The sequence below is a fragment of the Dipodomys ordii genome, unplaced genomic scaffold (genome assembly GCF_000151885.1).
Source record: "Dipodomys ordii isolate 6190 unplaced genomic scaffold, Dord_2.0 Scaffold109, whole genome shotgun sequence".
NCBI lineage: Eukaryota > Metazoa > Chordata > Mammalia > Rodentia > Heteromyidae > Dipodomys > Dipodomys ordii.
In genome coordinates this window covers 330,506-346,035 of record NW_012267325.1, presented here as the reverse complement: position 1 = coordinate 346,035, position 15,530 = coordinate 330,506, and the positions used below count along the sequence as shown (strand labels likewise).

At 41.8% G+C, this 15,530-nt stretch overlaps 1 protein-coding gene across 1 annotated transcript in view; it reads right to left on the bottom strand.

Moving 5' to 3' along the window:
* Positions 1-2,583: 2,583 nt before the first annotated feature.
* The window catches only part of Sulf1 (sulfatase 1), an 83,333-nt gene continuing 70,386 nt past the window's right edge, over positions 2,584-15,530 (bottom strand). Inside the window, exons 16-19 of the mRNA XM_013028463.1 lie at positions 14,270-14,412; positions 14,044-14,167; positions 11,560-11,593; positions 2,584-2,901 (exon numbers count right to left, since the gene is read on the bottom strand). Of these exons, the coding sequence (XP_012883917.1) occupies positions 2,871-2,901; positions 11,560-11,593; positions 14,044-14,167; positions 14,270-14,412 (332 nt within the window). The 3' untranslated portion in view covers positions 2,584-2,870. The remainder of the gene's footprint in view (positions 2,902-11,559; positions 11,594-14,043; positions 14,168-14,269; positions 14,413-15,530) is intronic.

Genomic DNA, 15,530 nt, shown 5'->3' with positions numbered 1-15,530 from the left:
CCCAACTTTATTTTTAACCCTCTATTTTTGACATTTCAGATTCTTTACTCTTTAACCTGGAGGCTAATGCAAAAGATTTGTTACAGCAGAAAGGAGAGAATGTAAAGTCTTGGAAGAGGTTAGGCTTCCATGGTCCCCAAAGAAGCCCAACTACCCTTGGTGGGTCTGTCTTCTTACTTTTTAGAAAAGCCCATTTATACTGCTGGGGCCCAGCCATGTGGTGGTGGTCGGGGGGCACAGGAATGTGTCAATATGGGGATCCTGGTTCAAAAATGACTATTTCCACAGTGTTAACACAACTTGGAGTCCTCTGCATCTTCCCAGGTTGCATGTGTGAGAAGTCTCCTGGTCACTTCTGCCTTCTACTCCCCCTGACAGCAGAGAAAAGCTCCATGTTGAAATCATTTAACTGAGAATGCTCTACCTTGCACTGACTTTGGGATAGTTTTACAACCTGGCTGGTATTTAGATCAGAACTCAATTTGTGAGGAATGGTTGTATCAAAAAAAAAAATGGTTAAGTTCACTTCTCTGAAACAGGTAAAGTTTAAACACTTTTTATTTCAAGAAATATTGCTTCTAGACTTTCCTGAAGCCAGAATTGTTCTATAAAAGTATCACAGAGTATTATACAAGATTAAAAAAGAAACACCACAGTATGCTTCCTAAGATCTTGAATTTTTTTAACAGAGCACATCATTCATGACCATAAATATGTTTATTCTGTCATTCAGCAGATGACACACACATCTGATAAACAGCTAGTTAATTTTAACATATGTACAGAGTCTATGATAAAGACTTAAAGTTACCAAAGATTCAACTATGACATTAAATTTTCTTTAAAAGGTTTTACCCTTAAACACTTAAAGAAAACATAATGAACCTTAATTCTTGAATTATCTAAAATGAAAAAAATAGTTAACTCAAACAAAAAATCTTCTTAGGAAATTGAATGGGGTACTGAACTCTCCACGAGGTAACTTTCTGTTGGCATTTAAAACAAGAATATTTTTAAGAATACAGATTTTCAAACGCAATTTTGAACTAAACGTCATAAAAAAATCAGGACTAGTGACAGACTTAAAAATATTCCTATAACTCAGTGTTGCACAATTAACTTCCCTTGTGGTGTGTTTAAATTGTGGCGCAATCATGAATTCATTGAAAAAAGTCTTACACAAATCCAAAACTATCCATATTTCCTCAGCACTTAAACTTCATTAATCAAGGCAAGAAAAGTAAAGCTGACATTAAAATGTCTTTAGTTCTTCTTGTTGTTGTTGTTTTCTCCTTTCTGTTAAGGAAACAACCAAAAATTAGCCATTTTTAAGCATAAGGTGAACAACTAGCACAGAGAGATCAGGCAATTTTTGTCCTGCTTACTTATTTATTTTTACTGCCAACATTATTAGCCATGCCTTTCTGCTAATCAAGTTTAGCAAGTCGAGGTAAAACACATGCAATAGTATCCTGGCAAAAGCATACGTTAAACAATATGTGATCCATACTGTGTGTCTTCCTTGGGGCTTGTTTGACTTTCTCACACCGAGAGGCAACAGTGTGGCTGATAGGCCTGAAAAATACAACAGTACCACTACCCCCAAACAGACATGGCATTCCAATCTCAAAGTGCAATCATCGAAGCAAAAATGATGACATGGAAAAAGTTCCAGTGGTAAAAAAAAAAATGAATCAGAACTCCATTGTGCAGGCAGTTAATGAGAATTGACAGATTCACCAGGGGGAGAAAGAGAGAGTCAAGTTTTAGGGACTTAGAAGGCACAATTCTAGCCATTTTGATTGGATAACCTTTATATATGCATGGCCCTATGATAGTCAAATAATACTGTTTTAGTACCAAGAAACAACACAAAAGAGACAAAATAATATCCCCTCCAACCTTTCTTTTTACTCCTGGCAAATACTGGATTGCTACAATGAGTCCCAGTGGGAATATCACTTGCTCACATGATTTCAACCACACAGATACACCCAGGGTGGCTTGGAATGTTGGTAGATAGGATTGCCGTTATTAATTTACTAGTAAAAAGTTGACCAAAAAATACTGTGATTGGGGTCAGGGAACAGAGGAGAGAGGCGAGGAGGCACTGCCTTTTAAATACTGTTCAATATCCTTTTGTGTAATTCTTCACCTTGGCCAGCTTCCTCTCCACACTGCTGGAAAGAACAGGCTGCTGTATGCTGGATGTGTTGAGCGTCTGATGAAGGTTTCCATCAGAATGCACAGGAAGATACAGTTGATCTTCAAAAACATCTTCTCCTGGCCCATCATCCTGGGGAAGTGCTACTTGATGCCTGTGAATGGGCTGCAGCCCGGGATGGGGCGGAAGCGCTAGCTCTGTCATGCCATTGCGGCTGAAAGCACTTTCAGGATGGATGACCTCTTCCTGTTCCATCCACTTTTCAGTTTGACCATTTCTCCAGTGTTCAGAATTCCAATGATTCACTTCTGGAATGTCATTATTCCATTCAAGTTTACTATCTGGACTTAATGTGGGTTGGTTCAAATACAGAGGTTGAAGGTCAGCTGGCAAGGTCAAATGAGGTACTTCCCCAACCATAAGACTTGGGTCTTCATCGGACTCTGCTGAAGCCATCTCCCCTGGCACCGAGAGCTCAGCAGAGTCAATCAAGAACCCATCACTTTGAGCAGGTTGAGTCTGGCTTGTTTCATTTTGCTCAGAGTGACTGCTCAGCAGTGCAAATACTCTATCTACATCCTTCAAGTAATTAGTCCAGTCCAGCAGACTAAGGCTATAGTTGTGTCTGTCCTCATAGATGCTTTCATTCACGCTGTATAACTCCTCCAAGCCTTGCCAGTTGGTGTCTGCAGGGAGGTTAGGCAGGCTAACCTTCCCATCCATCCCAGAGCTGTCCTCTGTGGAGACAGGAAGGATGCTTCATCAGTGCAAAAATCGTTTCCTACTTAACTGGACAAGCACCTTACGCTATTTTTTTTTTAAACAAACCAGTTTGGAATAGAACGCTAGAAAGTATTTTCCCCTAGATATTTCTTTTTTTCTTTTAAAGTTAATTTTATTGTCAAGGTGGCCCCTAGAGATTTCTTACCGAGGAGTTGTCACACTTATAGGTGACTTAGTGACAGCAGGAGTAGGAAAAAAGTTGAGACAAGTGAAAACCTCTGTGCATATGCATCAGCTGGAGGTGGAGTGGATCTCTCCTACCTGCCACACCTGTCCTGGGACTCAGGAGAGTACCGGCATGAGTCTGTTTGAATCTTGGTCCTTCTTTGGTCAAATGTAGGAACAGGTGTATGGCAAATCCATTGTCATTTACAGGGTGGCTGGGTGGCTGATGGATTTCAAGGCATTTTAATGTAATAGGCAATATGTAGTACAGTATCTTTATTTTAGTCTCTGGTACTCAGTTGTGTAATCAAGTGCATCTTCAATTCAAATTTGATCTGTTTCCTTGAGTTTTTTTTGGCCTAGAAGTTCTACACTATAGATAAATCTATGTCTTTTTAATAAATCTCCATCTGAATTTTTTCACAAAGAAGATAGCAGTGTTCCCCTTCTCATATCTGCATACATCATCAAGAGGACTATAGTCCTGGAACGAAACGAAACAAAACAAACCCCTTTCTCAGTGTGCCTAAGGAGCATTTAGAAAGGCCCATCACTAACTTTGATCAGTGTGATGAACTACTCACAAAGCAAGAGAGAGCAGCAAGAAAAACTAGTAAAACCACACAAAACTCACAGCTTCCGTGCAACTAGAAGAGAAAATATTCTAAAATCCTCAGACCACCTGCAAATAAAAAGTGTGAATACCAAATCCCAGCAGAGTTGCAGGTCACATTCTGGCCATAGACCCTGGGGAGAGAGTAGTCGGAGAGAAATGAGGAGTGAGGGTGGAGTGAGAATCCAGTTGGAAGTGAGAAGTGAGAGCGGAAGTGAGGCTCACGTGAAGCTATCACTGGGGAGAAGCCTCAGCACCATGTGGAAACACTGTCCAGGGTTTTGGTAAGACACACACGTGATTCGAGGGGGAAGTCTTTGAAGGGCATCGCTTCAGGGAGCAAAGACCACCAAGGAAAGGAGAGATAACCTTTGGAGACTGGTTGGTAAAAGAAAGGAGCCCAAGGGGGGGAGATCTCAGGTCCTGCAAAGGGGGAAAACAAGAGAAACAAGAGACTGGAGGTCCTGTGACCTGTCTACCCCCACCCTGAAATCATGAGTATACTGGGTGACACTGACAAAAAAAAGAACTGGGAATTGTGTGAATAGTCTAAACCCTGCAAATTAAAAAAAAAAGCCTAACTCTATACAAAACAGTAGAAAAGAAAATACAAAACAGGAATTAAAACAACAACAACCTATTATGACAATATCCCTGCTAAAATAAACCATCAAGTGAAGAAAACCACAACACACCAGTGCTAAGCAAGTTAATCTGAGGATGTGAAAGTGTCCTAGGAGAGAAATGAAAGTATGCAGAATCTCACACCCAGTCAGATCCTTTGTCAAGTATCAAGGAAGTTTAAAGATTCCTACAAGAATGCACAAATTGGGCTGGGAATGTGGCTTAGTGGTAGAGTGTTTGCCTAGCATGAAGCCCTGCATTCGATTCCTTAGTACCACATCAACAGAAAAAGCCAGAAGTGGCACTGTAGCTCAAGTGGTAGAGTGCTAGCCTTGAGCAAAAGAAGCTCAGGGACAGTGCCCAGGCCCTGAGTTCAAGTCCCAGGATTGGTAATAAATAAAGAATGCACAAACTGCTAGGCATTAGTGGTATATGCTGTAATCCTAGCTACCCAGGAGGCTAAGAACTGAAGATCACAATTTGAAGCTAGCCCAGGTAAGAAAGTTCGTGAGATTCTTAGCTCCAATTAACCACTAGAAAACCAGAAGTGGAGCTGTGGCTTAAAGTGGTAGAGCGCTAGTCTTGAGAAAAAAAAGGGTGGGGAGAGGGGAGAGGGGGAGAGAAAGAGAGAGAGACAGAGAGAGAGAGAGTGGGAGAGACAGAGAGAGGGAGAGAGAGAGAGAGAGTACCCTAGACCCCGAGTTCAAGCCTCATGACAAAAAAAAAAAACAACAAAAAATTCAGGAACTACTGTGCACATTAGCTCTTTTTGAGCACTTTTCTAGAAACATTCAAGTAAAACAGATGCAGAAGAAGGGCTAAAAAACATTGGCATTGGGCTGGAGGTGGCTTACTGGTAGAGCACTTGCCTTGATGCCTGAGGCCCTGGGTTCAATTCCTCAGCACCACATAAGCCAAAAGAAAAAAGCCGGAAGTGGCGCTGTGGCTCAAGTGGTAGAGCACTAGCCTTGAGCTGAAGACCTGAGGGACAGCGCCCACACCCAGAGTTCAGGCCCGCGACCGGACCCCCCCCCCCAAAAATGGCATTATATAGGACAAAGAAGAAACAGGGCACCTGAAAATGGAAGAAATGGAAAGATGAATGAGGATAAGCTCATTAAATGTTTCTTTGGGAGTCAAAGAAGGCCAGTACAAATAGAACAGTAAGAAAGCATCTGGTTAAATAAGAAAACAGGGGCAAATGACATTTAAAGAACTGCAAGTAGGGCTGGGAAGGTGGCTCAGTGGTAGAGCGCTTGCCTTGCATGCTTGAGGCCCTGGGTTCGATTCCTCAGGCAGTCCAAAGTCAGCACAGGCAGGAAAGCCCATGAGACTCCAAAAAAGCCGGAAGTGGCGCTGTGGCTCAAGTGGTAGAGCACTAGCCTTGAGCTGAAGACCTGAGGGACAGCGCCCACACCCAGAGTTCAGGCCCGCGACCGGACCCCCCCCCCAAAAATGGCATTATATAGGACAAAGAAGAAACAGGGCACCTGAAAATGGAAGAAATGGAAAGATGAATGAGGATAAGCTCATTAAATGTTTCTTTGGGAGTCAAAGAAGGCCAGTACAAATAGAACAGTAAGAAAGCATCTGGTTAAATAAGAAAACAGGGGCAAATGACATTTAAAGAACTGCAAGTAGGGCTGGGAAGGTGGCTCAGTGGTAGAGCGCTTGCCTTGCATGCTTGAGGCCCTGGGTTCGATTCCTCAGCACCACATAAGCAAAAAGAAAAAACCCGGAAGTGGCGCTGTGGCTCAAGTGGTAGAGCGCTAGCCTTGAGCTGAAGAGCTGAGGGACAGCGCCCAGGCCCAGAGTTCAGGCCCACGACTGGACCCCCCAAAAAACCAACCAACCAAACAAACAAGAACTGCAAGTATTAGGACAACTTACTGGAGGAAAACAAAGTTTCTACTAAGTTCCAAAGCAAAACTGAGCAATCATCTTTATAAGAAGAAATGGTAGAAGATTCAAGGTAAAATATGCAGAAACAATAGGAGACAATTAATCCAGGTCAGATCCAATGGACTAGAAATAAACTGGAACACTTACTGGAACATTGGAACCACCAAGGGGCCATTTTGGAGTTTTCCCTTGTGGTGGACACTTCAGTGCATGGAGTGAGTGGACAGGGGTGGGAGCTACAGGAATGGAGGAGGGGCATTCCTAGACCTGGGCCTCTCACATCCTTGCAGCTACATCATGCCAACAGCTGTCTGCCAGCAACACAGACAAAGGCTACAGATGGCTTCCGGGAAGGCTGCAGGGTATGGAGCAGGGTCAGTGCAGGCAGAAGGCTGTATGGCTACATAATTCTTTTTTAGGTCATCTCAACTTCCTCTTTTACTCCTCTATACAGTGATCCCAGGATGGGGGCTACAACTGCTCAGATAACTTCTCAGGAAAACAGCTTATTAAAATGGAGCCAATAGAGATGGAAACCTAACCAGAACAAGTTCCATAGAAGAAAAAGAAAAGTTACTAAAAAACAATTTTAAAAACAAAACAAAACACCCCATTCAACAAAGACAATCCAGGGCCCCATGAGTCTCACAGGAGAGTTCTGAGATAGCTTCAGAATCCTAATGTTGTGTGACTGTTGGAGAACAAAGTCAAACAAAATGTCAAACTCTTTTTATGAAGTAAGGCAATCATAATATTCAACGTATATATGCAAAAATTTAACTAGGTAGGGTTGGGAAGGGTGGGAGAGAATGATGATTGGAATGACATTGTCAAGATGCATTGTACTACCAAACTGGACATTTTTTTGGGGGGGTCCGGTCGTGGGGCCTGAACTCTGGGCCTGGGCGCTGTCCCTCAGCTCTTCAGCTCAAGGCTAGCGCTCTACCACTTGAGCCACAGCGCCACTTCTGGCTTTTTTTTTCTGCTTATGTGGCGCTGAGGAATCGAACCCAGGGCCTCAAGCATGCAAGGCAAGCGCTTCACCACTGAGCCACCTTCCCAGCCCACAAACTGGATATTTTTAATAGAAATTTCTATATGTAACTGTTTAAGGATAATAAAATATAAAGTTAAATTTAAAAAAATAGTGTGCAGATGTGTGTGTAGGGAGAAAGAGAGAGAGAGAGAGAGAGAGAGAGAGAGAAAGAAAACATCATCAAAAACAATAACAAAAAATCCAAACCTAGTAGGGAAAGAAAACCATTAAGTGAAGAAACCAGAACACAATAGTGTTACGCAAATTAATCTTAAAATTATTCCCACAACTTTTCATGTAAACACAGTTATGTCAAAATAGAAAGCTAAAAAAATTAATACATTAGTATGTAAATCCTGGTTTTTGCCAATCCTCAGCTGTTGGGCTATGCTGAATTTCTTTAGTTAGAAAGCAAAGGTGTGTATGTTTGTTCTGAAAATCAGATCTTTAGAATAAATGTAATTATTTCAAGTTACTTGTAATAGTCACTGGCCCTAGAAGCAGAAAGGATGTGAAATCACTAAGAGACCCTTAAGAAGACAGCTGGAGTTGGAGCTGAGTTTTAGTTCCTCCCAAGGAAACATACAAGATATACTAATGGCCTTTGGACTGATGTCTCTTACTGTTTCCTTTTACACACTGCTTCATTCATATAACTGCTAGTATCTCATTTTCTACTTTACTACTTATATCCTCCACTGCCTAGGGCTTGTTACAGACCCTTGTGTGCCAAGTATGTGCACCAGGGAGGCTGGGATTTGAAGCCAAGGCAGTCTGGCACCAACACCCATGCAGATAACTTCAGGGCCATATAGTCGTACCATTGTGGCCATCTTCAGTGCTCACTGATTGAAAATTAGCTAGCACAAAGTGAGGGTGGAGTTTAGAGCTCCTCTTGCCTGCCAGCTAGAGGAGTTGGCAGGAAGGATCAGACAGCACTTGCTAGATCAAGGCTGCAAGAACTGTCTGCCCCTCACAGCCATGGGTCCTCAGCCCAGCTGATCTGGGTGGATATGAAAGGGGGATGGCAGTAGTGGCTTTCATGCTCAGTAGGAAGAACAAACATCCCCTAGACCTGTTGATCCTTTGCTGTTTTATGTAACAGTTAGATGCTGCTTTCACCCCCAGCCAAATGATTTCAGGAGTCTTGTGAGCCTGGGCTCAGCCCTTTCAGCTGGTCCTAGCTGAAAAAGACCATGTAGGTCAAGTCTCATCAGTTCCTGCCTCATGGAATTTACAGCACCAAAACCAACAAAAATCCCAAACCAAAATAACACACAAACAAAATAACAACTACCAAACCAATAACAACAACAACAAAAACAAAACAATAAAGCAAAACAAAAAAATGCCACCTAAGGACTCATGCCTATTCCTAGCTACTTAGGAAACAGAGATGTGAGGATGGCAGTCCAAAGTCAGCACAGGCAGGAAAGCCCAGGACGCTTATTTCCAAATAACCAGCAAGAAGCTATAAGTGGAGTTGTGGCTCAAGTGGTAGAGCATTAGTCTTGAAGAACACACACACACACACACACACACACACACACACACCGAACTGTTTTGCTTTTTGAAAACCCTCTAAATAAATCTCTCAAGATTCATTTTTGACAATCCATTGCAAGAAGGCAGTTTATAAACATTAGGGGATGATAAACACACCAAATTCACACACACACACACACACACACACACACACACACACACACACACACACACACACACACCGAACTGTTTTGCTTTTTGAAAACCCTCTAAATAAATCTCTCAAGATTCATTTTTGACAATCCATTGCAAGAAGGCAGTTTATAAACATTAGTTTAGGTGTAAATAAGAACCTTTCTAAAACACTCTGTTGAATTTTCCAGTTTCAGATTATTCAGGTTGGCTTGTTAAGAGTCCTCTCAAAAGCTTTCCACATCAAACTTCAGAATTAACAAACAAACACACCAATTAGTTTTCTTAAGCCTAACGAAATCAAAGAAGGAAGGCTTCTAAATGTTCTTTCGTGCACACGAGGGCCTTTGCACTGTGCCCTCCCTCATCCAGTTAGCAATCTCTGCCACATTGACAGTGCTCCCCTTCAACCCAGCAAAGCCCAGGAGCAGGTGAGACTGCATCGAACACTGCACTTGGGGGTCCAGCGTGTCTATGGATGTGACAAGCAAATGTCCTTAGTAACCCCGTGTGAGGATCCCTGTCTACAATGGGGACACATCTAAGCCACTTGCTGATGTATGCACTATACGAGAGATGGTGGTGTGGATAATGCCAGCGGCATTGAGTGCTACATTATCCTCTGCCTTGCCATTTGGTAAGTAGCTTGGAAGGGGACAAGAAGGACAGCAGGGAACATGTCACCCTGCACATTTCCACAGCTAGCGTTGCCAAGGCTGTGTCAGAATAACCTCAGGATCAATACATTATTGGGACTGTTGAGTGATGTGGCAGGCAGCAGGGATGGGGAGCAGCCTAGATGCTTGTCACTTAATCATATCCAAGTACAGTTAAACACCCTTCATTAAAAAGTTGTCCAGGGATGACCTCATGGTGCCATGGAAAATAACTGTGACTCAGGGCTCTGGCCAGGCCTATGTCTTAACCCATGAATATCCTCTTACCTCATTCATGACTGAAGTAAAAGGCTGTTAGACTGAAAATCCTTTAGTGCATCACCAAATCACTGCAAAGCCAATAGTATTGTTTCCATTTATATCACACTTCAGAAATGTCTTAATGTAACCCTTGAGATGCAGGAAATCATCGTGGTGTGTGGGCTATTGCTTGTCAGTCCATACCCTGAAGAATGGGTTCTTCTTCTGTTCTGCCTTATTTAAGTGTTCTGGGGGTGCGGTGGGGGTCATTGTGGGGCCAATGGAGGAAAGGAAAGAGGATGAGGGAGGAGGGCAATAGAAGAGATATATAAATGATTCTAGACATCCTCAGAAGTCCAGCTTCCTGGGTTTTCTTTCTGTCTTTCCCATCACTCATCCTATCGTCTCAGCCTCTTGGTGGAAGAGTGAGCTGGGTCTAGAAGAAGCACCTGAGACCCTTGCTCAGGAGGCTGCTGGGGGAGGTGCCAGGGTGAATGGGCTCTAGAGTGGCCATTTTCTTTGTTTTCTAGAGAAAATATTGATTTGGATGTAACTAATGGAGTCCATGTTTCTTTGATGGACATTTCTCTTTTAGGCATATCCATCAGAGAGGAGCAGACATCTGTGCCCCAGTCTCCCCCAGCAAGCACACTTCTCACAGAGCCTCCCAAATTCAGTATTCAAGGGAGAAAATAGCAATGGCTGACATTCCGGGGTGACCAACTGCTACCATACCAGGTACTTACTCCCACACACAGTGAGTTAGAAGGAGAATGCAGATTAAAAAGGGATAAGATGTTCGCATGCAGGGTAGTTCATGAAATGTTTGTGTTTTAGCCATTACTAAGTATTATGTTGATATCTTTCGGAGCATTCATCCACTTTCTTTCTCTCTCTCCCTCTTTCCTTCCTACCTTCTTTCCTTCCTTCCTTCTTTTTTCTTTCTTTCTTTCCTTCCTTCTTTCTTTTCCTTCTTTCTTCATTTCTCTCTTTCTTGGATGGTACTTAAGTTTGAATCCAGCACTTTGTGCTTTCTAGGGAGGTGCTCTACCACTTGAGTCATGCCCCTGGCCCTCTGATTTAAGCATCTTGACTCAAGACACTCTTACCATTCACCTTATTTACTACCCCTTTCAGAGTCTTCTGAATCCTTATAGCCAGTGCTTCTTGTCACCGAAGTTAATGAAAATTATTAATAAGGGAGTTCTGCTTTCTCCAATGTGAGCTTTGGAACATTCCTGAATTTCTCAACAGTCCTTTTTATGCACCAATGGAATATTTAATAAAAATATCTCTAACTCATTTTTTATAAAGGCTTCCCACCAAATCCACGTGCAAGTCCTAAAGCAAAACAAACCTCCCACCCACCTCTCCCAGCGCACTTCCAAAGGCATTTCCCCTTCCACATCATTCCAGGCTTTTAAAAGCATCATCCAACGAGCAAAATAAGCATGGCAGTAAGTATAAGAGACCTCTTTTGGGAATGAGAAACTGATTTAAAAGCAAAATGACAAGTCTGTCACCAATGCCAAAATATGATGGAATGTGGTTAGGACAAACATGCACCCCGAGCTGCGATGAGAACCAGCCACATGGTAAGAAACACGTACGTAGTTGAAATGACGGGATCATGCAATTATTTAGAAATACACTGCCAAGAATAAAAAAGTCTGAATACCTGTGTAGGTCATAGCTTCCTCCATCTTTATTTCCTGATATAGGAAAATACAAGAGTAATTATGTTAGCTTTAGAACTCACAAAACCATTCACTAGGTAGTTTCCATGCACAACCTCTACACCCTAGAAAGAAACACATTGGGTTAAACATAGACAGTGTTGAAATGCCACAGAGATGTTCTATGAGAGAGGTTTAAAATAAGGACTAAGAGCTATAAATAAAAAAGTTTAAAGTTTAAAAAAAAAAAGGAAGAATTCCCATGGGGAAAAAATAGTTGGAAAAGAGCAGAGTTCACTTAAAAGTGGTGAGGAAAGAACTTCCAGAAGTCTCAATAAAAGTTAAATGTTGGTCATTTTTAGAAAAACAATTACTCAAAAAACAGGCCAGTCATCATTGTCCTTAAGAACAGTCTAAAGAGGAGACTGGACCATTTAGAGTATAACAGACCTGGGGAGAGGGAAAATTTCATCATTAAGGACTCTATTGGATTTCATGCAGCAAAGCTCTTATGTCTTTACAAAGCAGCTATGAATGCCATGTTGTTTGAGGAAGAGATAACTGGGTGTAATATTTCTAGAGCATCTAATAGGTAGCTTAGTTTTCAGGCCTTTGTGGGCTATTTTTTCCCTTTGTGGGCTGCTTTTCTTTCCCCTCCCTCCCTCCCTCCCTCCCTCCTTCCCTCCCTCTCTTCCCCCTTTCTTCCTCCCTCCCTCCCTCACTCCCTCTCTTCCTTCCTTCCTTCCTTCCTTCTTTCCTTCCTTCCTTCCTCCCTCCCTTCCCTTCTCTTCCTTTTGTAATATTTTAGGAAAAGTTCAATAGATAGGCAGGAAATCTGAAAATGCTTGAGTTGAGTGGAGTTAGTGACCTGTTTCTCAAGTTTGGTCCTCTCATGGTTTTGCAATTAATTTCCACTCAACTAAGAAGTGTTGATTGATAACTGAAGTGTGGCCTCTCTCATTGAATTTCTACTTTCTTATAGGATACCCATAGCTCAAAGGCCTTTAGTTCTCTACAGTGGTAGAATGACAAGCAAGGATGTTGATCATTTCAGGAGGAGAAACTCTTTTTCCCCCACAAGTCACATGAGGCAAAAATTTGTCACTTCTGTTGCTGGGGATGCTGGTTAAATATGGGACCCACAGATAAAGGTTAAAATTGGCTTATTAAAGTGGGCTCCTGACCAGGTAAATTGAGGGGAATGAGTGGGGTTGAGAGAGATGAGGGAGAATGGTCAAAAGGGTTGACATTAATCAAGCTGCATTGTGCTCACAAACCGAGATCCCTTTGTACAAACAGAATTCCTTTGTACAACTTATATATTATATGTTACTTATAGGTAATAAGGAATAATAATAATTTTTTAACAAGTGCTGGGTGCTGGTGACTCAAACCTACAATCTTACTCAGGAGGGTGAGATCTAAAGATCACGTTTCAAAGCTAGCCCAGGCAGGAAAGCCTATGACACTCTTATCTTTAACTAACTACCAAAAAAGCTGGAAGTTTGAAGCTGTGGTTCACATGGTTGAGCATTAGCTTTGAGCAAAAAGGCTCAGGGACAGCACCTAGGCTCTGAGTTCAAGCCCCAGGACCAGTACAAAAATAAATAAATAGATATAAATAAATGTATTTAAAAATAAAAAATAAACTGAGCTCCTACAAAGTGGTTCCTAATGTCTGTAAGTCCAGCTTGCTTTTTACCCACTGGGGGTTGACATGCTGTGTACATACCAATGCCCTTGCTAGCTTCAGTTCTTTTCTTTTCTCCTATGGGAAGCTGATACTTAAATTTCTAGAGTTATAATAGAACAAGTGAGGAAAGAGTTGGGGCAACACTGAATGAGCTATGTCTCCATGAGCCAAAGGAGAAGTCAGTTACACACTGCAGACTGGAGAGGGAACCTCTGGCTAATTCCATTTCAGGTCCCAAGTTAGTGAACTTCTCAAGTATCTCTATTTTCAGATGGGAACTATTGGAAAAAGTAATCAAATTCACTATGACATGGGCAGGGATCCAACTGGAGGAGCTCCAAACTGACAAGCAGAAACAGGGCCACTGTGTATTTCTACCAAGTTCCCCTAAAAACAAAACAGAACAAAAAAAGAGGACCTTCTGGTTTTGTTAGAATATATCTTATGATTGTTGACAGCGATAGCAAGGAAATCTCCAACGCTTACAGCTCAACTTCCAACAGTTGCTACAGAATTTACTATTAGAATAGTCCTCTGGGAGAGATTGGAAGGAAACACTTAACCCAATCTTTTGGTAGTTGTTGTTTTTCATTGCTATATACTCTGAATTAAACTTAGAGAGAGATCAAATTATGTTTTAAATTGCCTGGAAAGTTTCCCCTATGACTACCCCTGAATAGTATGTCTCTGCACATATACACATTTCAAAGGCAGAAAACTTAGTAACATAAAGAATTTTCCAAGATATACATATATATGTATATATCTATATGTATATAATTTTTTTCCTTACCAACTTCAAGGCCTTTAGGTCGTGGGTTACACTGCTTATACCCTTGGCAGCTTCTGAGCTCCATCAACTGTATGTGTAGCTGATTCAAAATGCCTCGTTCTACTGTGTGCACTGTATTGGTGAGCTGTGAACAAAGAAGGCAGGGCACCAGATATAAGTTCCTGTTCTGGTTATCCGAGCACCAACAACATCCATAAAGTGAAAGTATATTATCTTGTAGTTTTACCTGGTAAGGATCTGTGTTCATATCAAAATATTCCAAAAAGCCAGTAGCAAACTCGCAGAAAAGAAAATTATGTGTCTCATTTACTGTACGTAAACACCAGTAAGTGTTATTGTTAGAACTTGTGCAGGCACAGAATGATCCCACTGTTGAGCAAGAAAGAAAAAACAAAACAAAAAGACAAATACAATGAAACAGCTTGGACGGTCCATTTTTGGTAGGTAGATGTTCTACTGCTAAACCATGCTTCCAGCCTGTGTGTGTGTGTGTGTGTGTGTGTGTGTGTGTTGTATGTAAAGGCAAATGTGCTTTGAGATAGGGCTTTGCTTCTTTCCTGGGTATATACCTGGACCACAATCTGCCTATTTTAGGCTTCCTGTCATCATTGGGAGATGGAATGTTTCATACTTTTCTGGCCTACAACCATGATGCTTCCATTCTTAATCTCCCAAGTAACTGGGATATATAAGGTAGATCCACTAGTACTTGGCTAATTTTCTTTCTTACAAATATTATGGTTTGATGTTAAAGACAACTATGTTGCCTCTCCCACATACATTTGCTGTAAATCCAGGTGAATACAGAAAACAAGATGAGGAGCTCTGAGAGATTGAAGGCCAAGGTTAAGTTGCAGCCCATTAGGCAGTTCTGTCCTTAACCATGTTAGACAGTGCTCTACGAAGAGGGGTTAATGACTGGAGTATGAGAAGAAGAAGAAGAAAACCAGAACCTGTCTTTCTGGTAATCTGTTTGGAAAAAGGAAAAAGAAATGGCTGTTTCTTAAAGGGATGAAGCTGGCCCCCTCATTTCTTCTCTGGGTCAGGAGCAAGGCCTCCCGAGGCCGGCCTCCACAGTGTGAGAGGCTCTGGAGATAGCTCAAGCCCAGCGTGGTGGCCTGGGGGAGGCGTCATTTGGAATCAGTGTGGACTTTCTCCACCACTTTAATTTGTGATGGGCTTTGGCCATGAGCATCATTGGTACTATGAAGAGGTCCCCTTAAATATTCGTAGGATGTATTTAAAAGAGATATAGAATTTAAAAATGAATCTCTCTCTCTCTCTCACCCAAAGCAGAAGTTCTGAATGTGCTTAAATTTCCTATTGTTATTATTATTTTTTAAATATATTTTTTATTGTGAAAATACTGTACAGAGGGGTTACAATTAGATGGGCAAGATAATGAGTACATTTCTTATCAAGCATTGTAGCCTCCTCCTTTGTTTACCCTTCCCATCCCTTCCCAGCCTCCCCCAACCCCCCACCTA